Source organism: Canis aureus, chromosome 21, assembly GCF_053574225.1.
Source record: "Canis aureus isolate CA01 chromosome 21, VMU_Caureus_v.1.0, whole genome shotgun sequence".
In the NCBI taxonomy this organism is placed as follows: Eukaryota; Metazoa; Chordata; class Mammalia; order Carnivora; family Canidae; genus Canis; species Canis aureus.
This window is the reverse complement of record NC_135631.1, coordinates 38,081,702-38,108,299: the sequence shown is the minus strand read 5'-3', so window position 1 is coordinate 38,108,299 and position 26,598 is coordinate 38,081,702. Positions and strand designations below refer to the sequence as shown.

Below are 26,598 nucleotides of genomic sequence, written 5' to 3'. Positions count from 1 at the left end.
ATGTCAAAAGCAATCAGGTGCAGTATCAGCTTTTCATTGTATTCCCCTAAGCCCTCTGGTAGATAATAACTTCTTGCAATATTTTCTTAATGTAAACGGAAACAGATACTAACCCAGGCAAATGATCCCTCCTGAGCCAGCTGTCCTTTTCAATATGTTATCCAGAAGATTACATGAATATTTATTGGGTCTTCAGTTTCCCACAGAAGCCAAAGTAACACTAACAGAGTATATCGCGTTGTAACTTGAAATACTGCAATTTTGCATGACTGGATAAAACTAAATATGAAAAGGCCCTTAAGTAAAGTGTTCAGGAGTTAGGAGATCTTGATCATATATAAACTTTGAAAAGAACTTCAGTGTGACCTGTGAGTGGCCAAATAAATCATGCCAGAGTTTCCTTATTAGAAAGGGAGGCTATCATTCACAGTTTTTCTTTCATATCCTTCTTTCTTCTAGCCCAAACCACATATTTTAACATCATTTAGATTTCTGCTTACATGCATTTTCTATCACCCTGTACATTTTAAAGCTTAGTGACTATGTATTTTCAGTTTTACTAAGCAGACATATGTCTCCATAATTAATTTCACCTGAGATCATAAGCATAAAATGAGTTTTATTACTCTAACATGAGAAATGAGTGAGAAATGAAAAATGGAAGGTCAAAGAGCCTGAAAATGTATTTTGTTGTCCACAGTGAAATATCAATGACACCTTAGAGGGAAGAGACTGAGGGTGACAAAGCACTTCACCAAAAGAGATAGAAGGAAGGCACAAGAATACATGAGAAGCCCAGTGACATCATTAGTCCTTAAGCGAAGAGATGCAAATCAAAATGAGACATCACTACACACCTACTGGAATGGCTTAAATTAAAACAACAATAACAACAAGAAAGCCTGAAAATAAGTACTCACACGGGATGTAGACCATCTGGAACCCTCATACAGGGGAATACAGAATGGAACACCACTTGGGAAATCACTTGAATCAGGAACCCTGCTCTGACATACTTACTCAAGTGAAATGAAAACTATTTTCACACTAAAACCTAAATGAAAAGTATCACAGCTGTTTTATTCATAATCACCCAAACAGTAAACAATCTGAATAGCCCTCAACTAGGGAATGGAGAGACAACCTCTGGTACATGCACACAATGGAAGACTTTTCAGCAATTACAAAGGAACCAGTGTGACCCATGGAGAAAATGGATGAATATAATGTGCATCATGCTAAATGGAAGAGGTGACACTCCAAAGGCTACACACACTGCGTGATTCCATTTTTTTATGGGAATAGGCAAAACTAGAACAGAACACAAATCTGTGGTTGCCAGGGCCAGGAGGGGCTAGAGGGACTGACTTCACGGTGGTAGTGGTATATGACTAAACACATTTGTCAAAACTTTAGGATTATAGCCTAAAAGGGATATAATTTACTATATGATTAAACCTTAAAAGTGGGAGAAAGAGTAAAAAAAAGCAGGGAGAGATAAAGAAGGAGATTTGGGATGAAAATGAAAAGAAGGAAATAAAAAAGAACTGTGTCAAATAAGTAGGAGACAGGAGGTAGGGAGGGGAGTGGGGTGCCTAGGAAGCCCCCAGAGAAGAAATACTGCCTCGTCTGTGTTTCACAGATGGATCAGACTTCTCTAGGTGGGCAAGGGTGGGGAGGGCACCACAGTCATGGGCGATGTGACTTGGCAAAGGCACAGATCTGTGCATCAGCAGGGTCTGTACTGTGGGTGTAGGAGTGCAACGAGAACAAACAGGAAGACCTGATGAAGGTAGGAAGGGACAGACAGTGAAAGGCCTTATTGGTCGTGCCAGGGGCTTGGGACTTATTTTACAGGCACATGAGAAGCCACTAGTGGATCAGGAAAGGTAAGTGGTATCAGACAGGTTGCCATGGTAACGGTGTGAAGGGTGGTTAGGAGGGTGGTGAGAAGGCTGGGGGCAGGGAGGGTACCCAGCGCAGCATAGAACATTGGCATCATTGGAGAAAGTTCTACTGCACAATGCTAATCTACAACCTCTACTGAGGCATTAGCAATGGCAGTCAAGAGGGCCCGATGCATCTAATTTTTATATCTAGAAAGCATTTTTGGGTTACAGCTTGCCTCAGATTCACAAGAGTGGATATGTGATGTGTAGTTGTGTAAGACAACCTTAGGTACCTGGAAGTCTGCTTTAAATCTCTGATCTCATACTCTGATTGGAGTTGAGGGCTACACTTATCAGTCTACTGTTAGCCACTGAGTACCAGGGAACGTCAGTATCCGCGGCTAAAGTGATCCTATAGGTATTTGTGTTCTCCCCAAATATATATGCTGAACCCTAATCCCCAAAGAGATGATATTTGGAGGTGGGGGTCTTGGGAGGTGATTAGGTCATGAAGGTAGAGTCCTCATGAACAGTGTTTGCGTCCTTATAAAGAGATCCCAGAGACCTCCCTGCCCCCAGAGCCTGCCATGTGAGGTCACTGGGAAATGTTTGTTTATGAACCAGGAAGCTGGTCTTCATAGACACTAGATTTGCCAGCACTTGGATATTGAAATTCCCGCCTCCAGAACTATGAGAAATAAACTTCTGTTGTTTATAAGCCACCGGCGTATGGTATTGTTATAAAAGCCTGAATGAGCTAAATTGCTTGGCAACCAGGTTTTATTGTATTTTAATTTCATCGAGTACCTAGAGGAATATGAGCTGTTTTTCACCTTGCTGTTCATCTAGCAAGTCTCTAACACATTTGGATGAAGATTTCTAAGTTGGAATATCCTTCTACCTCATGTTTTCTCAATTGCTCCATGTCAGAGAACATAAGGGCCCATCTTTTAAATGATGTGCTCTTCCTTGCTTCCTGAAAGACCCTCCTCTCCTGACAAATCCATAAATATACATCTTTATGATGAACAGCCTCTGAACAGACGGTTTTGGTTTCACCCTTGAAAGCAGATGGGTTCATCGGTTGCCCAACATCTGGGCATGTTTGTGAAGCAAACCCTACAGAAATAAGATCTGGAAGAGATCAGGCTTGCAAATGAAAATGCCAATAGCAGGTCCTACTGTTTGGGGTAATTTTCCTTAGCACTGTGCACCTTAGGAATGCCTGGTGATCGTCACCCAGAAGAGACTGATGAATCTCTAGAAGTATTTCTAAGCAAATACTGGCAATAGTTCAGTTGGGAACAAATCCAGCTTACCGAACAAAATTATTGGTGGTCAAAATGCATGAATAAAGAGAGTTTTTACCAGGATTTGGTGTGACAGAAAGTAGTTTGGGTACACATACTCCCTAAGTCCTTGGTGATGGCTGGAGTTCAAAAAGAAATGCTATTCATCCCAGTCTGCGGGGGAAATCTATCCCTTTACAACACTCCTTCAACATAGCTGAAAAATGGTGATAAATGACGATACTGTGTTCACTTAACAACACGCTTTTAAAACGATTGCATATGTGGAACCAGCTTTTCTTAAGTGGTTGATTGTTGGCAAAAAAGAAGAAAAATAGAAATACAGAGAATTTAATTCAATGGGACCTTGAATAAGTTATAAAGAGAATGTGCTTCTGCAAAAGTGACCTGCAGGCTTGAAATTCATTTGAACCCCATGGGGAGTGATGGACATTTTGCACTGGTGGAGGGTGATCTTGTACATGAAGTCTGGGTTCTTTTTGTAGTTACAATCTCTCTCTTCCTAGTTAGTGAATAACGAGGAGCATCATGATATAAGCCCAGAAGAAATAGCTCCTGATCACTCATTTGCCAGCCTTTAGGACAACCAAGTAGCTGAAGGTAAGGAGATATCCACACATTCACCTTCTGCTGCTGCCTGGAGAGTCTTTGGACACAATAATAAAAACTCTTGAAAAATGATTCCCTAGTGGGGAAAACTTGATGATTTATGAGCTCCATTCAAACGATAAGAAAAATGGTCTAGAATTTTAAAAAATGCATTGTGAGCCCTCACAGAATTTTTGATAAGTTACATTGCTCCTCTCTTTGAAAATAAATAAGAATGATGGTATTTCTCTGTGGACCTACTCTCACAATTAAATAATCTTTAAATTTGTTAGTGCTAAGAGAGTGAAATCTTTGAAATCGTCTTTCCATTTCAGTTAACAGAGGCTTCAATGTTGAGATACCAGAGTACTCAGAATTTGATGTGAAATCTTTTTGTATTTGCTGGTCGGCTTCCTTGGAGGACCTCGGCAGCCAGGTTTTAACTTGGGATCAAAACTAGCCATGCTCAGGATTGAGAAAACGGAATTTAATCAATAGGTCCCATTCATCCCGGTTTTAGCTGGGTACGATCCTATAAAGAAGTCATGTGATTGAGAAGTTGTTCAGTTGGAACTGAAATGGGTTGCTTTGTTAATGAGGACTGTGAAGTGAATAACTAATTTGAAGGGGTACTTTTTTCCAAGGAGCTTGGGATGCCATCCAAACCTTCCTGTTTAGGACAATATAATTATCACTGAGGTGGTGTTCACACAGATGGATGGCGATTCCAGGAACAGCCAGTGCCAGGATGAGGTAAATCAGAAAGCATACTGAGGCCACAGCCTGGTCTTTCAGATGACAAGGGCTTTGCAACCCAGGTGCTTGAGACTAGAGGGGCTACCCTGAGACACAGAGATGGCTCCCCTGAGCCGGATTTCTCAGAGGGCTCTCGCATCTAAGACTTCACCAGGCCCTGATCTGGCTTTGAATCCTTCACTCAGGCTGAGAACCACTGATGGGAAATCTGTATTCTGGAACATTCTAGTTCCACTTTATCATAATGTAACTTCTCATGTTGGGCAAGGACCACTTGCACACAGTTCCTCCCCCTAAGTGATCCTCTGCTGTTTTGCCCATTCTCATAGATGTCCTGCTGCCTTGGAGGGACTGGACAGCTAGGTTTAGGCGCAGGGAAAGTTAGAGCAGAGCACATTCACATTTTTATTACCATGAGGACAGTGCTGGATCATTACAGGAGGACCCAATCCAATCTCTCCAAAATAAATTATGGGACAAATCCTTGAACCTTAGGCTACCAGGAACTGTGAGAGATTCAAAGAAATGCCATTATCTCTTGCCCTTAAGGAACTTATCATTTGTTTAGGGGAAGCAAACCATGAACACAGGAAAAGTAAAATGATAATAATAGAGAATAATCACAGATATAAGAATAGAAGGAAAGTCAAGAAACACTCAACAGTTAACGAGCTTACAGACAAGAATTCCATGTGAGAATAAGAGAAAACACTTCAGGGAGAAAGGTGAGGGGTCAGGAACCGTTTTGGTAAGAGATTCAGAGCTTTTTGAGCTGCTTGTGAGCGATGTTTGCTATTGGGGCAATTGTGTACCTCAGAGGGTTACTGTGAAATTTAAACACAATGTAAGATTCTTAGCCTGGCATCTGGGGGAGATCTCGATAAAATTTATAACTGAAGAAGGGGAGGCATTCCAAGTGGCAGCAGGTAAAATGTGGGCACCGGGACAGGAAAGCAGAAGTTGTCTTTCAGGGGTAAGTAACTAACTTGGCTTTGATGGACTAGAATTGCAAGGAGCTGTTGGTAAAAAGTGGCTGCGTCCACTAACCTAGGGTCTTGGATGTAAGAGCAGTGTGCTTGAACTTTACCCTGTAGATATTTCTAAGATTTTATTTATTTATTTGAGAGAGAGAGAGAGAGAGAGGGAACATGCATAAGGAGAGGGAGAGGGAGAGGGAGAGGGAGAGGGAGAGGGAGAGGGAGAGGGAGAAGCAGACTCCCCGCTCAGCGGGGCTCCATCCCAGGACCCTGAGATCATGACCTGAGCTGAAGTCAGATGCTTCACTCACTGAACCACCCAGGCGCCCCTACTCTGTAGACATCTCCATCGTGAGTGTTATGATCAAGGACTTGTTACAGGGAGACTGGACTGTCCACAGCAAGTGGCATATTTGTTGATGTACTTCACATTATTAGCACCTGCACCCCACTCGTACCCTAGCCCCTGGCTACCTCCTGCAAGCATAAGTAAATCACACTAATAAATGTGAAAGATGGATTTGACGTAAAGCACATGTACATTAGTGCAGACTATGAGCACAAACTTTTCTTTTTTGAGCACAAACTTTTCTTTTTTTGTATATGTAGATTTTCTACAAGATTATGAAGACATTTGCTTACAGCCCATGAGTTATATTTAGAAGCCCAATCCTTGGAGGAAAACTGGCATTTTATATGATGTCCCACACCTGCCCTGTATTTCTTCTGTTACAGAAGCACTCACATGAACGGGGTGGGTGAAACCATCATGCCTCTTGAGTGAGCTGCTTTCAGCATAAAGCTCAGAGTGAAAGCACCATGTCATTGAAAGAATCCAAAGCAGGGATTCATTTGAGGATTAAGGGAACACAGTGTTATATGTTAAGACGCTGATTAAGAACTCTGAAAGGAAACTTGCTTTTTCAAACCGATGAGAAAAAGAGGAATGAGACTCATTTTGTAATTCCCATGTTCAACTGCATGGGTGGGATTTAAGAAACTTTCCAGCAGTGACATTTGTGCCTGGAGCATTGATTGGTCAAAGTTTACAATGATTTAGAGAAGGTCGAGATCCCAGCGTCGACACCAGTTGCACCAATTTCCTGGGCTTTTGAGGTGATCAATGAACAAACCTCAGCTTAGAGGTCTGAAGAAAGTCCACTGCTACAACCTAAACCAATAAGATGTAAGATGAGGCGCTTACCGGTTACTGATATTTAGAGCCTTCATTTAGGGCAGGGCTTTGTGACCATAAGGCGATAGAAGGGGTGATCCAGGTCACAGGTGTGCCAGGACAGCGAATGCCTCTTGAGGATGGTGGAGTGAGGTGTGGGGTGGCACCCGCTGGGGCGGGGGTCCTTAGGCCTCCGGCAGCTTCATTCCTTTTATCTTAGTGTATTTTAGATAAACGTTATCATTTTACAACCGTGCGGAGTGAAAAGGGGGTGGGAAACACTGTCTTAAATTGCCTTCAAGGGGGAGCTGGTGTCATGTATTTAACTGCTTGTTTCAGATCATTTCTTGACAGAGGAGCCACCTTGAAAACATTGCCAAAAATTACACACAAGTTTAAAATGACAGCTTGAGCCAATGACAAAGATGATCCAGGCCTCAGATTTATTCTAGGCTTTGCAGACACAGACGAAATGTACCTCATACTTCATTTCCATGCTCACTCATGGCATCATATAATTTAGAGCTGGAGGTGGCTGGGAAGACCACCTGTCCTCGTATTTTAGGTGAAGAAGCACACAGTATGACCTTTGACTTGTTCGAGGGACACAGCTGGTGGTGGATAAACTGAAGTCAAGCCCTAGCTGGTTGCCCAAAGCACTTTTCATGAGTTAATCTCCTTGTATCGGGGCACCACTACAGAAACCACGGCTTTTGGTTTTGATTCGAACCTTCCCTAAGTTCAAATGACTATTCAGTGGCTGCATGGTCTGGGGGAAGAGTTTTTTAGGGAAAAATCCTAAACTGCATCACTGCTTGTTCACTTTGGTTTCACTCTTTTTAGGAACCTATGCTTTAAAATGTCATCTAAAGACCTGCTAGCTAAGCTTTTGCATTTCTAGAATAGCTTTTAAACTCCAGAGCCCATGAATATTATCAAAGACTTTGAGCAAAGTTATCAGGGCGTTTTACCAAAGACAACTAACTCGTTCTAGAATGTCAGATTGCAGTGGGCCTGAGGGACAGTTAACAATGACCAAGTCTGGACTCCAAGCTGTGTCACAGAAAGCACACACATGGAAACAAAGAGTCTTAGCACCAACCCAGAGCTGAAGGATTGTTCATGAGCAGCAGTGTGCTGACAGGTGATGCGCTTGCATCTTTTTATTTGTTTTTTTCTCTTCTGTAAGGTAAGAGTGGCTTGAAGGTGTGCAGAGCCTTCTGATACACAAAGTTAAGGTCAATGGCCAGGGGGATGTGTGGGGAGGGGCTCCTGGCTCACCCCTTTTCTATTATGGGGACTCTGGCCTGCTGAGGGGGGCTTCCCTGAGGGCCCCAGGCCTCACTAGTCACTTAGTCTGCAACAGAGCCTGCCTATCACCTAGCGCTTTGGGACAGGTCAGAGCACCCCCACACTCCCATAATTATCATGAAAGCCTCCCCCCATTATCAGTCTCCATCTGCTAACCTTGCTTCCTTTGTCATGCACCCCAATATTTGGTGCCCGCTTCTCACTGACCTTCCCCCAGAATGGCTCAGCCCCTGATGCTGTAGCTCCTGAGGCCCCACCATTCACCCACAGAAACCAGAGTCCAGACTGTTAAGACAATGGAATGAAGGCAGAAAGGGCCAAAAAGATGGGGCCTCTGCCGGGACCCTTAGATTGTTGCTGTGGCCGTTGTCCCGAGCATGTTCAGCCTCGCTGCTTGCATCTCAGTGCACCAATCCTTTCCACAAGCTACCCTGATCTCCCACTGATGTCTAAGTGCCCAAGTGTGTCTACTTCGTAAATGCCAACATAAGCTTCCTGACAAACTACAGAAAATCAGGAGACTAAGGGTTACTTTTATCTCATCATTTGTGCCAAAGCCCTTCCTGGGAACCTCTGGTGGGAAAGTGGGTTTGCAGTGGGTGGGCACAGCAGGAGGCACCTAGGAGGACAGGTATAGCTCTGCGATAAAACCTGGATGTCAGGGTTCAGCCTTGAGCTGGAGAGGCCCAAAGACCAACCTGTCAACCCTACTGTGCGTGGCCATGGGGCCATCTTTCCAGAGAAAGCATCTGCTCCACTTGAAGTCAGACAGTTACCTGAGTCTTCTCTATCCTGTGTACACAGACCTCGGTGACAATGGAGTTAGTTGAAGGCGTGAAATGCCTTGAACTTCCCAAATATACCAAATTTCCAGGTTTTTTTTTTTAAGACCTTATCTCTTTACTCATGAGAGAGAGAGAGAGAGAGAGAGAGAGAGAAGAGAGAGAGACAGAGACACAGGCAGAGGGAGAAGCAGGCTCCATGCAGGGAGCCCGACATAGGACTCGATCCTGTGACCCCAGGACCACGCCTGGGCCAAAGGCAGGCGCAGACTACTGAGCCACCCAGGGATCCCCAAATTTCCAGTTTTTGAGAAGCTTCTAACATTGTTCCCGATATTCTGTTTCTCATTAATATGGCAATGAATGTCTTTGTATACAAACCTTTGTTAGAATTTTTTTTAAGAATTTAAAATTCAATTGCCTGTTACAAATTGCTCTTATCCTAGGCTCTGGTCTGCAAACCACTTTGTTTTCTCTTGGATCTGATTTTTTTAAAAAGATTTTATTTATTTATTTATTTTAGAGAGAGAAAGAGACGGAGGAAGAGAGTGTGGGAGAAGCAGAGGAAGAAAGACGAGCAGTTCGCAGGCTGAGGGCAGAGCCTGACGTGGGGCTCGATGCCAGGACCCTGAGATCGTGGCCTGAGCTGAGATGAAGAGTCAGATGCTCAGATGCTTCGCCGAGTGAGCCACCCAGGCACCGCCCACTGAATCCAATTTTAAGGTCTGAAGAAAATACTTAATATTTTGGACAATGGGACAAAAATGCTCAGGAAGCTTGCTTATTCCCACTTTAAATCAGGAAGGATATTCCTGGACCTCGGACGGAGGCTTCGGAGTCTTGCCTGCTGCCCAGCAGTATTTTGTCTCCTGGGTTATGGGTTTTGGATGGAAGCAGTGCGTTCCTTAATTACAGTAACAAACATAAAGGACATTGCTTCTTAATATTTTGGGAAATAATATTTTGAAAAAAATATCTGAGGCTTGGAAATGAGCCAGACTGAATGCCAGGTAATAAATAAACCAGGAACCCCACCGCCCATGTTCTCAACTGATGGAACATCTGGCATGTGTGGCAAAATTTTCACCCGGACTGAGAAAGTTACAGAAAGCAACTCTTTTCCCCCTTCAGGGTGGTGAGATTTACATTTGTGCTCCCCATCTCTCCTGTCTTCTCTGATACAGTCAATAGAGACACAGTGTTTGTAGGAGGTTCTAGAAGGCACTGCTTTGGGCCTGAACTTGGATGTTTCCTATGATGTTTTCTAGTTTATTGGCTAGTGAATTCTGGGAAGACTTAGAGCCTAAAGCCTCAGCAAAGAAAGGCACACTCAGCGGGACTTGTGTGTCCCTCACCCCTGACCCAGGCTACAGGACTAAGCACTTCCACTTACTAATTCATTTAACCCTCAGAGCAACCCCTCGACATAGGTCCATTATCTTGTCTTTACAGTCAAGGAAACTGAGGCCCAAAGAGGTCATTTAACTTCCTCAAGGTTACCCACCTAAGAGATGACGAAGCACGTTTTCGAATCCAGGCAGTGTGATTTTAGCTAGTTGAGTGCTCTGTCTGCCAACACCAAGGCTCGGTAGCCTTGACAAAAACCATGACCACATTCATGGTCCTTGGGCTCAGGTAAGACATGAAAAGAAAAATGACCCAAACCCCAGGAATGATTGTGACTCCTGAGTATGTGATACTATCATGCTCTCCAGCCTCATAGAATTAAGGACCCTTAATATTCTGAGGATGGATATGTGACATGAGGATGGCTCTTTACCATTCATGAGGTACTTAGCCTTTCTCTTTAAAATTAGAGCTCCAAATTATAAGAGAAGTTAAGTAGGAAACAGCATCAGGTTCAGAAAGCTTTTAGGTGCATGCCGCAAATTATATCTTGTAAACGCTACAGGCCATCAGTATAATCACTGCTCTTCCCACAGAACATGTGGGCAACCTGCATTTCAAACTCCTTAAATTGAAAAGAAATAAATATGTGAAAAAAGAAGCCAGGAAGCATCATGAATATATTTCCACTCTCTAGGGTGATGTAAAATAATTCCATTTTGAAAATGGCTACAATTATTCTTTTGAGGTCAGTCTAATGTCACCAAGATAGGAAGACAAATTCACATTAATTGTAAGCATTTGTACGTGTTGTTTTCCAAATCTACCTATGCATGGATTTTATTTGCAATAGAAAAAGCATCTGTGGCTTCTCCATGTAGTAAGTGCATGTGTGCACACACACTCATTTCTCTCCATGCACTTAGCAATAATGCCACCACACCTCAAAGAAATCTGAGGCCTTAACTGCATGGTTAGCACTTTCATTGTGGTGGCATACTTTTTATACTTTTTATTTTTATTTGGGTCCTTTACATACCCTGCCCCAATCTGCCTGAGTGGAATAGCTACAAAAGCTCTCTGTGGACATTTTTTCCCAAGTCTACATTATTGGAACGCTGTTTATATAATTCATGAAGATCTTCAGTCTTATGTCCTTTTAATCCCGGTGAATCTATCATTCTGACATAATCTTGCTTTTACTCTCTGTTTAAAGATTGGATTTCTTCATTTTGGGCAGGAAAAGAGAAATGAAATTGTACTTTCAGTTGTATGCACTTTGGCTTCTGCACCTACTCACTGAGGTTTCGCACCTCTATAGTTTTCATTTTTGAATTTTCAACGGTAAAGTGAAACAGGGCCATTTCTTTCCATTCAGTCCTGGCGGTGTTTTGGGAACATTAACTGTATCATAAAAAGTGCTTATTTGTCCTCAATGATTTGATTTCTTGAGTACTGTTTGACAACTCCCTGTTACCCCATGTGCTGGAAACCATCACAATTTATGAGAATTTTAGGACCACATGACTCAATTAACTTTGTCTCAATGCTCTCTATTTCCATGTTTCTATCCATAATATTTTGGGCTAAATCACTTCAACGTGAAAAATGGGCAAGTTTCCTATCGCCTTTTCTGTCCTACTACCTGCTGGTAGCCGGGTAACTTCTGGAATAACGTTGCCCAAAGGAAAACCACCAAGGAAGACTGAGAATCTACAAGACGACTGATTGTAAGAGAAATACTGTTACCTGTTGTACAGACTCATAGATTTGGAGGAGCCCTAGGTGAAGTCATGGACTTTGCCCCACCCACTGCTACTACACCAGGGGAAGGTTCCAGGATCTCTACACCTGCAGGGCCCTTTTAAGGACCTCTTGATTCTGTCTGAGGCTTCCATTCTTGCTCTTTTCTCCTGATTTCATTAAAAAATGTAAGTCGGGGTTTCTGTCCATTGCTTAACCCCCACCCCCATGGTTCCCATGGACTTAGACTACAGTCCAGACTTTTCCCCATGGCCATGTGAAGCCCTGTGCCGCCTGCCTCCTGTCTAGTCCTCTGTCTTGGTCTCACATTGCTCTTTCATGTCCATTCTATCACAGCCACACTGAGTTCTGCAGAGTTCTTGAATGCTGAGCTGCTTCCTGGACTGCTTTCCCCCCAGATGCTTTGCATATCTGGTTTCATCCTATCAAACCGGAAGGAGCTCTCCTTCCCTCATACCAACACTCTCACACCACTCGGTTTTATTTTCTTCCCACTTAAACAAATATGAATTCAGAGCTTTTATGAGGGTTGTGGGGTCCGGGGGACATTAGATGCAATCTTGCATTCTTCCTAAGCCAAAGGTTCAGCAATGTTTGGTTAATCATAGGTTAAGAACGTCTTATTCGTGGCCACAGCCTGAGAGTTTCTGTCTCCACGAGATGCCTACAGCAGCCCTCTGCTCTGTATGTCCAGTATCCCTCCCACCAGAACAAATGAACACAAGATCTCTTATTCAAAGGCAAGGGAAGCCATCACTTACTGATAGTGGATCCGGACTCAGGTCTGTTCAGGGAGCTGATGATGACAAAGCCGAAGCCTTCGTTCTCTTTGCGGTGAATGACCACATCACTGGTCTGCAGGCTGTGCGAGGCAAAGCCTTCAGGAGGAGAGGCATTGCTACTTGTGGCAGCATGGTTGCTGTTGGCGTAGGTTGCGTAGTCACTGCGTGGAGAGCTGTGGTGGGTTGATACGGAGCCTGGACTCCTCCCATTCTCTGGGCAGGGTTCCCCTGCAATACACATTGTGTGCAGGCACTCAGTTATTCACCAAGGGTCTTGATGAGTGCCTGCGTGTACTAGGTGCACTTCTAGACATTGGCATTGTTACAAGACTGGTTGACTGGCTTCCGATCTCCATGAGTAGATAGGGCTACTTACCTAGGTATGGAGCACCCAGGTCTAAGCCCCATTCCATTCTTCACAGCAAACATAGCTAACCCCCTCATCAGCTTCTGCTGTGCTGCTACTATTTCCTATCTTCCTTTTTTGTTAAATCTGTAACCCCCCTGGGACAATGCCTTTAGATATTGAGCTTCTTCTTTTTTTTTTTCTTAAAAATTTATTCATTCATTTGAGAGAGGCAGGGGAGGGGCAGAGGGAGAGGGAGAGGGGAAGCAGACTCCCACTGAGCAGGGAGCCCCACATGGGGCTTGATCTCACAACCCTGGGATCACAACCTGAGCCAAAACCAAGAGTCAGACGCTTAACTGACAGAGCCACCCAGGAGCCCCTAGATATTGAGCTTCTTAGTTGCATAACAGTAATTATTAAGAGATTATAAAACAGTGGACAGTATTTTAAACTACATTGTGTACAGGAATTAAAGAACTTGCAAAAACTATGAATCTTCAGCGCCTACATGTAGAAAGTGTTTTTAGGAAGACTGGGCGTAGGAATCCCAAAGAGGTTTCCAGGCCACCATTGAGCAATGCTGCTGGAGGGGTACGGTAAGTGGGGCTAACTTAACAGCCCAGGACGTCCATGTAAAGGGACCTATCATAATTTTAATAAGAGCCACAGTTTTATTTAATTTTGTGATACTCTGTTAGCCCAAAAGTGTTAATTCACCTGGTGTAGATGGGAAATGTCTTTCTTAAAGGATCCTTCTTTTATTCACTCATTCTAGGTTCAAATCTAACAATGATGTCAGGCCAAGGGATGATGAGTTTTGAATCTCTGAGAGACGTGTCAGTGGCACTGCTCATTTATACTCTGTATTATTACAAAATATACTCTATTATCAGCCAGATAAACCAAACCAATACTTCCATGAGAAAACAAGCTTATTTACAGGGAAAAATGATAGAAAGTTGGCAGCCAAGAGAAGCTGCTTTTTAAAAATGAAAGTTCATCTGTCACCGAGAAAGAATTTTGTCATTTTAATTTAATACCTAGGTTTCGGTATTCTGATTAAAAGAACTGAAGCGGGTACCCTAGAATACTGTTATTAAAAATAGAGCTGTTTCATCTCCATCTTACACTTTGATTAGTGTGCTTAGAGGATGTTTATGGAACAGAGAAACAGTAAGAAGGAAAGTAATCACAATTAATTATTCCTTTTTGGGTCTCTAGGTATGGTTTCCTATGTTGAGCTCTGGTAGGTGTCTCATATGGAGAGTCACAAATAATTATAAAAACTAATTACTAAAAAATTAGCAAAAGTTCCAGTGAAGGTTCTTATCTTGATAAGCTGCAGTTCCATTCTGAAATGAAAAGTCATTTCATTTCAAAATTCAAAATCATTTCAAAAATCAGGGAGAAAGAACACAGACTACAAGAGATTTTTTGGAGCTGCATTTATTCATATACTCAGATTAAAAAATTGTCTTAATGCCAAAACGTATTCATTTCTTTGTTTGTAATAGCAGAATGAATAAGACCCAGGCTGCTTTTTATTATTATTTGATGAATTTGAATTTTTCTGTAAGATTTAATTAATCAGGTTTTAATTAAAGAAAACAAATGGATGCTTTTCGTCTGTAAGAAATACTGAGGTGAGAAAAGAGCAAAATGTCAAGGTCAAGGCCTTTCCCTCTTTTCTGCCAGAATTTAATTTACTGCCTGTAAGATGTACCCTACCCACGAGAAAATATCATCCGAAGACAAGCTGTTACTGTCTTGGTGAAGCACGTGTCCTTTATCGGTCTTTGTGCAAGTTGGAAATAAAGTGATTAGAGATAGTCAGGAAGAAGAAAACAAACAATTATGAAGCTGCAACATTAAATTGAAAATCTCCCCGAGTTATTGGACCAGATCAGTAACTAAATGTCATAGGCATTGACAAGAGAGATCTCATTTTCCGGCTGTCATATTTTAGGGGGTTGAGGGCTGTGCTTGTCAGTAAAGCAGCAACAAAGGGAAAGGATCTGTCTTTGCAGTAAGTGGCTGGGAGTGGCTCTGCCACAGTTTCTAGAGGAAGAAAGACTGATCAACATGAGTGCTCCCTGGAGAAGGGAAAGAGTCCAAAACATTAAGAGAATACCATTCTATTGCTTTCGGACTTCTCTTTCAACCTCTAGAACAAAATTCTTCATCTTTAACAACATGAACACATTTAAAACCAGGGAGCTAAGAAGATTTCCAATGGTAGAATTTGAGGGAGAGAATTGATTCCACGTTATTTTTCTACTCAGCTGGCTCTAGACCCAAATGAGACCATCTTCTTGCCAACAACCCTTCTTAGTGAGGGTACCAACAGCGTTGTTTTAGAAGAATACAGTGAATGTGACAAAGTGACTAAATACGACATGCATTTTTTTTTTTAATTCACTAGCTTCCAGCATCCCTGACTCATCCTCCTGGCACTCGCACAGATGGGTGTACAGAATTCAGTCAATTAGTATCTACTCAAGCCAAATAATGAATTTTTAGGATGAGCATCTCTTTTGTCCTCACCAGTCATCCTGGAAATCATCACTGAGCTGACTGGAAGAGGTCTCTGTTTGGGAAGGTGGGCATTGTTGGCAATGCCATCCAGGTGAGATGGTTTCAATGAGAACGGTCAACCACTGGTCAGGGGCTGCTCCTCATCTGTAGACTCTCTCATTATTTGTGTCCAGGGCCAGCCTATACTTTGATAATTGTTAAAATTGATTGCCAATGTTTTTCAAAAGGGAGATTTTACAGAAATAGGGATTTCCAGTTTCTTTTTTTTTTATTTTTTATTTATGATAGGCACACAGTGAGAGAGAGAGAGAGAGAGGCAGAGACACAGGCAGAGGGAGAAGCAGGCTCCATGCAGCGGGAGCCCGACGTGGGATTCGATCCCGGGTCTCCAGAATCACGCCCTGGGCCAAAGGCAGGCGCTAAACCGCTGCGTCACCCAGAGATCCCGGATTTCCAGTTTCTCTTGAAATATCTGGCAGTTAATAGCTAGAGCTGGGCAGCGGCTGCTCCCTTTACCAGATTTGTGTTTGCAAGCCACCACGGTGCCAACAACCCCCCAGTGCCTCCTGCAAATTCCTGTCTTACTCATTTACCCGTAGAGCGAGGAGTATGCAGGGCCAAAGGGACGGGCTCCATCAGAACCCTAGTTTCCCTTCCAGATCACATGCTGGGTACCAGGACTCTAGGGCCCTCTCACAAACAGAGCTTGCCCGCTTCCAGGGTGTGCCTGGGCCTCTTTTCTGGGCTGTACCCCAGGAGCATGGCAGCACGGTAAATGTCTTGTCCTGAAGCATGGCCGAGGCTATGGGGTATGCTGGCACAGGCTGGACTGTCCTCATGGGGCCTGACGGAGGAGGGAGCAGCCCACAGGCTGTGGCCCTGCCAAAGCCAGGGGCTGGCCTGCCTGCAGGCATGTGGGTTTGTGCACTCCTGGTCTATCCTCATCAAAGCGGACAACTTATTTACATGGGTGACATGCTCAAGGACAAAGAAGATGGGGACGTGTTTAGAATCGCCAAAAAAAAAAGCGTAGTAACCAGGACCAGGGAACCCACTGGCACTCTAAACAATGGCTAAGCGTTTCAGCCAGCTGCCAAGAAAACCTTCTCTTTCTTGGCATTAAGCCAAGAGTTAGACTTTCCCTGAGATGTTCGAGAACAGATACAGATGGAGAGCTTTAAGACGGACTCTAACGTGTTTGATTAAGTCATAAAATGCTCTTTCACATCAATTCTAGATTGACACATTAGGAAATTCCTCAGGCACCCTTCCCTCAGATGAATAGTGTGTATTCAAAATAACGTGTCATTAGGTTGAACATCTCAAAGCTGAGCTAATCAACATATAAATATTTATACTTCAGTGTAATAATTAAAGCCACTCTTCTAATATCCTTGGGGAAAAAACAGCTAACCATTGGAGCCGGTGGCATGGATAAGACATCTCTCAAAACTAGTTTAAAGTGGAAGGTCTGGGCTATAACAATTTGGTAAATGAAATTGGATGTATTATTGGATGTTTCCTTTCTTCTTTCCTTTCTTCACTCCAAGATTTCTCCTTTTTGAGGATCTAGCTTGTCATTGCCTCCTTAAGAACTTGGCCGCTTTATCTTTAGTGTGTACACTTTAAAAATACTTTAATATTTGCAGGGTTTTGTGCTAATTTCTGCCCAAATGGAACTAACTAGGCGGTGTCTCTCATAATAGAAGTGGTTTTCTGTTGAGCATTAACTTGGAAGCCAGTGCCCGGTGGCTTCTGAGGAGGGTCAGGACATTTGTACAAGCATCAGGGTGAAAGCTTTAACTTCTACCTCCCTTCTTCCCAGCTCCTGACACAGCTCCTTTGTGCAGGAAGGCGGCGACTCTGTCCCTCTTCTTACCCATCTTTTGTGTCTTTGCAAGCTGCTTGCTCACGTCCCTTCAGCTTTGAACCATCTCGTCACAAAATAGCTCATACCTCCCAAGCCTTTGCTTGGGAAAGCGTAATAATAATGCTAACAGCCCTTGAGAAGGCATTTCCACCATCATATCCATTTGTGGCTGTTCCTTTTCGCTGTTGGAGAAACAGCAGCTATGAAGAAAAGCTGCCTTGCTATGCCTTTAAAAAATCTGTCCCATTCTACTTCTAGGCATTTACTTCACCATCAAAGTATCCTTTCCTGAACTTAATCATTTTCAATACTGATGAAGCTTTCAAGGAAGAGTGAGCTGAATTAACTTGGAAACTCTCCTGGTGTGAACGAGCAGTCTGCAGCCGAACATTTTCAAAAATTAAATGCACTTGAGATGCACTCGAAAGCCTAAATGAGTAAAGTTGGTAAGAACTGCAGCAAAGAGCATCTTCACCAAAGTCACATGATCCACAAATTGCAAGAATACGTTTTTGCAGCATTTGGCACACACTCCAATAGCTTGGATTGATTAGAACAAAATTTAATTTGCAATAATCAGCTGGTGGCAAGGGGAGCATGAAATTATGTTGGTGCACTGGCTTTGCACCTTGCAGTATATTTCCTTGTAAATCAGGTATCTTTTTAATTTATCTTTGGGTTACAGAGCATATAGCACAGCAAACTTTTTATTAAAAATCACTCTTAGGGAGAGAGACAGTTAAATGTTAACCAAGCAAACACTGTCTTCCTCCTGGCATCTTGCCCAAGGATAAGTCATAATTCAAGGTGTTTTACTTCTTTGGGTCAAGTGGTATGCCATGAATTTCTGAAGATGAATGGCACTTCTTAGCAAAACCTCCATACGATCCAAGATATATGGCAGTCTCGAACTGGTGAGGGCTGACAATTCTTCTGGCTTGCCCTTTTAAATGACTGCCCTTGATCAAAGTCTAGTTTCTAGAAGACTTGAATAGAAAAAGGATTTTTAGTTCGATTAATAAGCTTTATCTTCCCTAGTTATTCACAGCTGTGATTAGCCAGTGACCCCCCCCCCTTATCTTTTTTGATTCGGGTGTGTTATAATAATAACACATACAGAAGACTATTTATGTAAGGGAGTGGCATTTGCTAGCAATTGGTCTCACATCTTTGAATTCACTGGGGGTGGGATGGGAGAGGGCCCGAGGTGGCAATAAAGCCACAAGCACTGGCTGGGGAGCTAAGAGCCTCGGCATTATCACTGACCCACTGCAGACTCCTGGGCAAGCAGACTGCTGGACTAGACCTCTGGGCCTTTGTTTCCTTAGCTGTAACACGAGGGAGCTCATGCCACTAAGGTCCCTCTTTACCTTAGTGTAGAGGAGGGCCGGGGGGCTGAGCAAGAGGCCCGTGGCCACAAGGGCAGAAGGTGACCGACTGTCGCTGGTGCTGTTCCTCCTGCAATTCGCAGGGCAAAGCACAGGCTGTTGGGATCCTACTGCCAACATTACTGAGTGCTTAGATTATGAAAAACAGCTGATTTTTGTAACAGACTTACTTATAAAAATATAAATCTTTTTTGGGGGGCATTATGATGATGGACAGAGATAAACTGAATCTTATTATGACTGTGAAGGCTGTTAAAAGTGAAGTCTTTGGTGGATTCTTTTCTGAAGCTAGGAAATGGCTGCAAAGGGAATAATTACTTCTAATTTACCAGTTTCATAAGTTTGGAGGTAAATGAATTGTGTTTTCTCAGAAAGATGTACAAGCTATATTTTTGTAATATTGTTACCTTTTATCAGGCTCTACAATGGAGGCCAATTTTCCAGCCTAGTTGCCTTATTATGGTATCAAAATGCTGTGGTTCTTGGTTTGTAAACACAAGGAGGAACATTTTCAAAAGCTGTATTTTTCACTACCGTAATGTTCCTCTTAGAGCTAGCATCCACCAAAGAGCAAAGAGCATATGCATCTGAAATTAGACCCAAGCTTTGTGGGAAATTTTTAATGACTACACTGAAAATATCTGCTTGGAGTGGAGTGAAAATCTGCACTTTCAAAATCAGAGTTACATTTGGAATATCTAGGTTGGCTTTTTTCCTTGTCTTTTTTCCTTGATTTAAAATTTTGTTTCCATGTCCCATAAAGGCATTTTACCACCTGAGCCCCAAACCTCCCTGTTGGCTTGAGCCACACACCTCCACATAGCACCTTCCTTCTCACAGTGAGGTTGACCTGCCCGTTCCGGGCTGCATGGTGCATCAGGTCGATGACATAGCGGTGGGTCTTGCCAGCCACTGGAATCCCGTCAACATAGACAAGCTCGTCTCCCGGGTGTAGGCGGCCGTCTCTGTCGGCTGAACCCATGGCAATGACTGCGCCAATCAAAATCTAGAGGACAGTGAGAAAGAAAGGATGTTTACATTTCAGCTTTTCCCCCTATATATATAAATATGATTTATTTATGTACATATTATAGATAACGATATTTATATATAATTTCTTTATATATTTATATGATATATTTCTTTATAAATATATAAATTTATAAATATATATTTCTTTATAAAGAAATTATATATAAATATAATATATATAACATCATATATAGATATGATTTCTTTATATAGATGTACAACTTGGTGTAAGGTTTTACTCCAAACCTGAGCATGTATTTGAAAAATGAAAAAATGAGGGGCTGAAGGGTGCCTTTCCCACTCTTCCAGGTTGCTAGCTCCTTTAAGAGAAATAAACATTTTGAACTCGCTGCTGATGGCCATGGAATCTGGGGGATGCTTGCTTCCTGGCTCACCAGTTACCACCCTTAAGGAAAATTTTAACCCCAAATAATCTGATGTTATTGGCCACTGTGCATGTATAGTGAATGGGAGATTGAATCCTGGCTCCACTTCTTGTTTGTGTGGCCTGGGGCAAGTCTTAACCCTTTGCGAGCCTCAGTTTCTTCATCTGCAAAATGGGAAATGAAGTAATGGGAGCTACTTCCTGGAGTTGTTGGGAGAACTAAATGAAATAATGCATGCAAAGCATTTAACTTTGCTCATGGCACATAGTGAGGGCTCAAAAAGTTTCAGGGGAAACTAGATTATGAAGCTGATAATGATTCAATTTTGTTTGTTTGCTTTGCTTTGAAAGGCTGGAGGTAAGGAGAAAATAAAACAAAGCAAAACTCACAGTTACCTTTCTGGCCAGTTGACTTAAAAAAAGTCTCAGTCAAACCTCCTCCTGATTTTTTTTTTTTTTAGATTTTATTTATTTATTCATCACACACACACACACACACACACACACACACACACACAGAGGCAGAGACACAGGCAGAGGGAGAAGGAGGGTCCATACAGGGAACCCGATGTGGGATTCGATCCCGGGACTCCAGGACCACACCCTGAGCCAAAGGCAGATGCTCAACCCCTGAGCCACCCAGGCGTCCCAAACCTCTGCCCAATTTTTGCTCTGTTCCTTTGAATATTAGAGCACTGTCCTCTGCATAAAGGACATTGCTAGTTTTGCCTGTCCCCTGAAATGCTTCTGCTGTTTAGGTGACTCTTACACCAGGATATGAGGAGGTACACATCTGTGAAATGTGTGAACTGTAATTCCCTGAACCAGGGACTGTAACGAAGGGTCTAACATACGGCCTCCCACTTCTCATTGGAAACACTCAGGTTAGTGTCCATTAACAGGTTTTTTTTTTTCTTTCTCAGAAAAAAAAAACAACAACAATAGCACTAAACATTTTCGTTTCACTGTTTAACCTACAATTTTTCCAACACACAGACAACAGATATTCTTCTTTTGCCAATGATTTCTTTCCAATCCCAGATCTGTGGATCCCAGCTAATTTGCAGAATTGCTCCATCGTGACTGCAGGCTCGCATGTGGCAGACTGATTCTTACTTGGTCACACTGCTCGGTGTGGGCCTGTCAACATGACAACCAGATGTGAATGCCCGGGACTTCTCAGGTATATGCAGAATTAGAGTCTGAAGAATCTTAGTTCAGGAAAAAACCTGAGGACTTCATAGCCTGGGTCTACTGAATAGCTTTCTTTATCCATAGAAATGAAAATTCTCTATCACTACAGCTACTTTCTCCCTGTTCCTGGGGGTGAGCTAGGGGCAGATTGCTTCTACACTGATTATTAGTGCTCTGATGAGTGATTTGTTATTGCCGTCACAAAGAAAACCTCACAATCCCGCCTCAGATTACGGAGTGGTTCATTCCCTGCAACGCTCCGACCCCATTTACTAAGGCTGGCAGTTGGGCATGCTTCTGACATTTTCCGTTTCTCTTATTGTTATGCCAATCAGAATTTATGAGTTTTCTTTCTAAAAATGTTCCAATCTATTCTTCAAAAGACTCAACCCACTAAGGAGCCCTTCAAAGATTTGTTAAGTGCTTTGTGCAAAAGCCAGTTAAAATGAATGCTTATGTTTCTCCACTGTCCCCCGAAATGCTACACTTAGCTGGGTTAGTCCTCTAAAATGCTTCAACCTTTAGATTTCCTATGTGCTTTAGTGTGAGACTTTATAGCTAGTTAGAGAGAACAAAATGGCTCATGAACTATCTTGGCTGGTTAATTATCGACTTTAAGCTATAGCACTGACTCTAAATGATAAAAGTGAACCAAAATATGGGTCACATCTGAGAAGAGCCATGGCTGCAGTTGGGTCCTCTTCAAAAAGATTAACAACAAAATTTCACTTAGGAAAAAAAAAACACCACCAAAAAAAATCCTTCAAAATTTCACACTGAAAATTCCCATTCCTCCCTTGATATAAGCAGACAGCAAAGATAGACAGATGCTCTTAGAGTTATCTTCTTTCTTCCTAGGTGATACTAGCTTAGTATCACCCATCAAAGGGAAAATCCCAGGAAAACATCAGCTTTTCTGCCGTGTTGCTGCCATATGAGTACAATTAATTCATTTATTCAGCAAATATTTATCGAACCCAGGGGCACTTTTAGGTGATAGGAAGTCATCAGTGAACAATGCATACAAATCCCTGCCCCTTATAGAACTTCTATTCTAGTGGTCAGACACTAAGTGTAGTAAGTGTGTAAGGTACATTGTATGCTAGCTGGCACGTACTGGGTGAAAAAAGAGAGCAAGGTGGCGGGGGTGGGTGTCAGACATGTGGCCGAGGTGGTGGAAGAGGTGGTTAGAGCAGGTGACACTGAGAAGTTGACGTTTGAGCAAAGGCTAAAGGTTACCTGACATACGTTTTTAAAACTGGAAGCTTTGCTCTTTAAATTTTTGTTCATGTTATCAAATCTTATGTGTTTATTTCCAAACAAGTGGTACATTCAACACAGTACTTCAATATAATTTATTATACGGTGTCGCATAATTCCTGTACATATATATATAATATATAATTATATTATAAATCCATCTTCTACCTTGTTTCAAACAAAGGTTGACCCAGCTATGAAACAAGCTTGAATTGAGCTGAGTGCGGTCACTGCAGATACAAAGCAGCTCTATGTATTTCTCTTTTTAGGAAAAACAAACACTTCTTTTCCCTTTTAATTCGAATATGCTTTGTATGTTCCAGACATTCTATGAGTTTATTTCCTGTCTGCTATGGTCACTGCAGAGACTAGATGGCCCATGGTTCCTTCTTGCACTGTAAGTCATATTGGCTTTTCAATGCATGTACATTCTCATGTTTGCTTATACTATTGAGAACAGGCCTCAGGACATCTGATCCTTTAAGCTAGTAGTTCTAACACTTGAGGGTACATGCGAATCACCTGGCGAGCTTATTATAACACAGCATTGGGAATCACCTCCGAGTGTGATACTATTGCAGGTCTGAGTTGGAACCTAAGTTTCCAAATGTTTAACAAGCTCCCTGGAGAGGTGGGGAGCCTGGTCTGTAGCTCTATCACACTCTGAGTAGCAAGGTCCTGAGTACTCTCACTTGGTTCAATGGCCACAGGATCTCTGGTCTCATTGGTCACCTTCTAAGTCCACCAAAGGACTCCCCCGCTGGTGCCTGGCCTGAGCTTCCTGATGCATCACCCTGGTCACTTTGCAGGTCTTTTGAGGGATCCCTTCTCCTCGCCAATCCCACCCCAAGCGCATAGGCTAAACGTCCCTTCTGGTCTGATCCTAGGCTATCCTGGCCACTGAACCTTCCCAACCAATACTGGCCTCACTCCACACACACCTCCCTCTGGCCTCACTGGATCCTTCAGCCTTGTGTAGACCCACTCGTCAGTGTTTTCATTGCTCTTGAAGAAGTTATTTATCTTGTCCTCATTGCTTTGGCCCTGAAGGAAGAGATTTGTGGCAAAACAGCTAAAAAAAAAGACTGCTCCCTGACCCCAGGAACAACTGACCCATGGCCTTATCTTTCCAACTGACTTTTCTAAAAAACAAAAGAATCACAACTCCACAACTCTATCTTATAGGCTAGGAGGGCATGGAACAAAACAGAGTATTTGATACGAAATAACAGCAATCCACATTCAAGTGGCTGGTACCCTCGTAAGCCAGGGGAAAGAACACACACACACACACACACACACACACACACACACACACAAAAGAAAAGAAAAACAAAGCCACAATCGTATGTGCAGCCCTTCCATTTATTTTAATTCTTTCCTGCTCTACCTAATGCAAGTCCAACCCCAGTAGGTCTGATCTGCAATAATTATAACCTGAGACAAGTTGACAGTATAGCAAACCGATTTCAGGCTCTTGCCTTTTGAAACTTCTCCCCAAGTTTGCACAGATTTCCTGACCAAGGAGTATGTCTATCATTACCTCTTCTTTCTATGAACAGTTTTTCTCCATTACAGCGTTTTCTAAATCTTTCCACCTTGATGCCTTCCCATCTCTTTTCAGCTCACAGCTGGAAATCCCATTTTTGGTCCTTTCTGGCAATTTTTCATTTCTTTCTATTTCTATTGTTATTTAACTGTGAAAAGTATTTCCTCTTGCAGGAAAAATGCCCATATGCTTTGTTGGAGCTGGAGTCCTGCTGTTCATTATTTGCCGAAAGCTGTGTTGTCGTGTTTAATGTGTGCCCTGAGATGTCAGTACCATTTCGTATATATGGAGGCAGAAACCTGTTTGATGTAATTTATGAGACCTCCTGTGGCTGGGGACCAAGTCACCTCATGCGCCTCTCCCTTTGCAGCACATCAGCAATTAAATGAGGCCAGCACATTTTGTTTATATATTATCTCTGGGCTTACAATGAAGGAAAGCAGGAAGGAAAGGCTTATGGGAAATCTTTACAGTAGACTCACTCTTCCTGACACGGTCTTTCTGAGGTGCAACATTCTGGTCTTCAAGGCATTACTTTCTGTCTTTGCTCGCATTAAGAAGATTTAGGCTTTTACTTTAATGACTTAGATGCCAAAATTGTAACTTGCAGTCTGTGTGTGTCTTAAATCATTCCAATGAAAGAATAAACCAGAATAAATCTAAATAAACACAATGAGGATAACCGACAATCCATGTCATCTGAGGAGGCTTAGCATAGACACTGGATGCCTGCCCAGTGGAGGAAAGAAAGGACTCTAGCGTCAAAGCCTATGTTCAGAAGGGTTGGGAACTTGGGAGTGTGTGAACTGACAAGGTGCAAAGCTGTCCTGAGGTCAGGGGGTGACCATGGGTGCACTCACACACCTGAGCTTCATTTTGAGTAATACGTGCTCCATTTGGGCAACAATTTCACTGCTTCAGTGCCAGGTGCATTTCAGCCAGACGCTTCCTTCTTGAGCCAGCTGCGACCATGCCTTCCCTGTGACCAATCATGCAGTCCCTCCTACCCCTGGTGAAGATAATACTTCCATAATGTGGCTCTCGTTTACTCCCAAAGAGACAAAGCATGAGCCCATGGGGGAGAGGGGTTCCAGCAGAATAAGAATTTTATATTTCAAAGACTGTACTGAAGTATGCATCATGGGAAGAAATGGAACTTTATTACTTTCACATTTATTTCATAGTGTAATCTCTTATTTGTACTTATATATGAGGGAAAGGACCTGATAATATGCTTAGGGCTTGTAAAAACCATTATCTGGCCCTGGCTAAAGAGTCCTTTGGTGCAAAATATTCATCTTTCAGTCCAATCCTCCGGGATGGGAGTCTCAAAGACAGTAGACTAAATGAATAACAGGCATAAGGGGGTCTTGGGAACTGTGGCCATGCTCAGTTTTAAAGGCACCACTCTTTGGCTCTGGTCAGTTGTTGTCAATGAGAAAGATAAGCCCAATGTTGTAGATCTATTTTGAAGAGAATATGGAAATCTGAATTTTAAAACTGTGAAATTAGTTGGTGTTCCACAATTTTAAAACACCAGGTTGAGGAAAGCTTGTTGTAGGGCTGCCAGGACACCATCTCTGATTCTAGGACTATACCATTTAAACTCTACAGAGCCTGTAGGATCTAGAGGCCTCAGAAAATGTAAACTCCAGATTACCTTTTTTTTTTTTTTTCCTGAGAGGTTCAGGTGAGAGTTTGACTTGGTGAAGAGGACTCTCTTCAGCTCCATTTAGCAAATATCTACCATGCCAGGCTCTGTGCTAGGCTTGGAAGATACAAATGCCATCAAAACATGGTCCTTGTCTTCAAGGAGCTCACAGATAGGCAAGGGGGAAAAGATATGTCAGTCAGTGCATTCTGGAACAAACAGGAACCTTGTCTTTCTGGTGGAGACTCCTTAGGGTTGGTAAGTTTGAAGCATTATGTTAGTATCTAATGGGTTTATCCTCCAATGTCCTACAAAAGTCTCAGAATCCCCCACAACGCTATAAAGATCACCTTAAAGTGCCATTACTGCCTTCATTTAGTGTTTTTTAAACAGATAGGGGTACGATAAAGGGTTCAGCCTGAGCCCAAAGAGAGATCTGGCCTTTCCTGAGATGTAGCCTTTAGACCACTGGAACTGGGGTATCTTTGTTGTTCACTGGGAGCCCCTTGCATTGCACCTAAGAGTTTGTGCTAGTGAGGAGACTCCTGGTGGGTACCTGACAGTTAATGCTGAAGTAGATGACTCAGGGTAGAGGAGCCACACCACGTCTTGGGGACACGGGTGGGTACTGACCAGACAAGAATGACCAGCCACATAATTAGGGGGTTGGGTGTTTGAACCTTGTGACTTCAGCCTGACCTCCAG

At 42.7% G+C, this 26,598-nt stretch overlaps 1 protein-coding gene across 13 annotated transcripts in view; it reads right to left on the bottom strand.

The window, feature by feature from the left end:
• MAGI2 (membrane associated guanylate kinase, WW and PDZ domain containing 2) overlaps window positions 1-26,598 on the bottom strand; it is a 1,325,593-nt gene that overhangs the window by 141,558 nt on the left and 1,157,437 nt on the right. For all 13 annotated transcript variants that reach the window (XM_077863874.1, XM_077863875.1, XM_077863880.1 and 10 more), the window contains 2 exons: window positions 19,636-19,828; window positions 12,660-12,908 (listed from right to left, as the gene is read on the bottom strand). In XM_077863874.1, coding sequence (XP_077720000.1) covers window positions 12,660-12,908; window positions 19,636-19,828 — 442 coding nt within the window. The remainder of the gene's footprint in view (window positions 1-12,659; window positions 12,909-19,635; window positions 19,829-26,598) is intronic.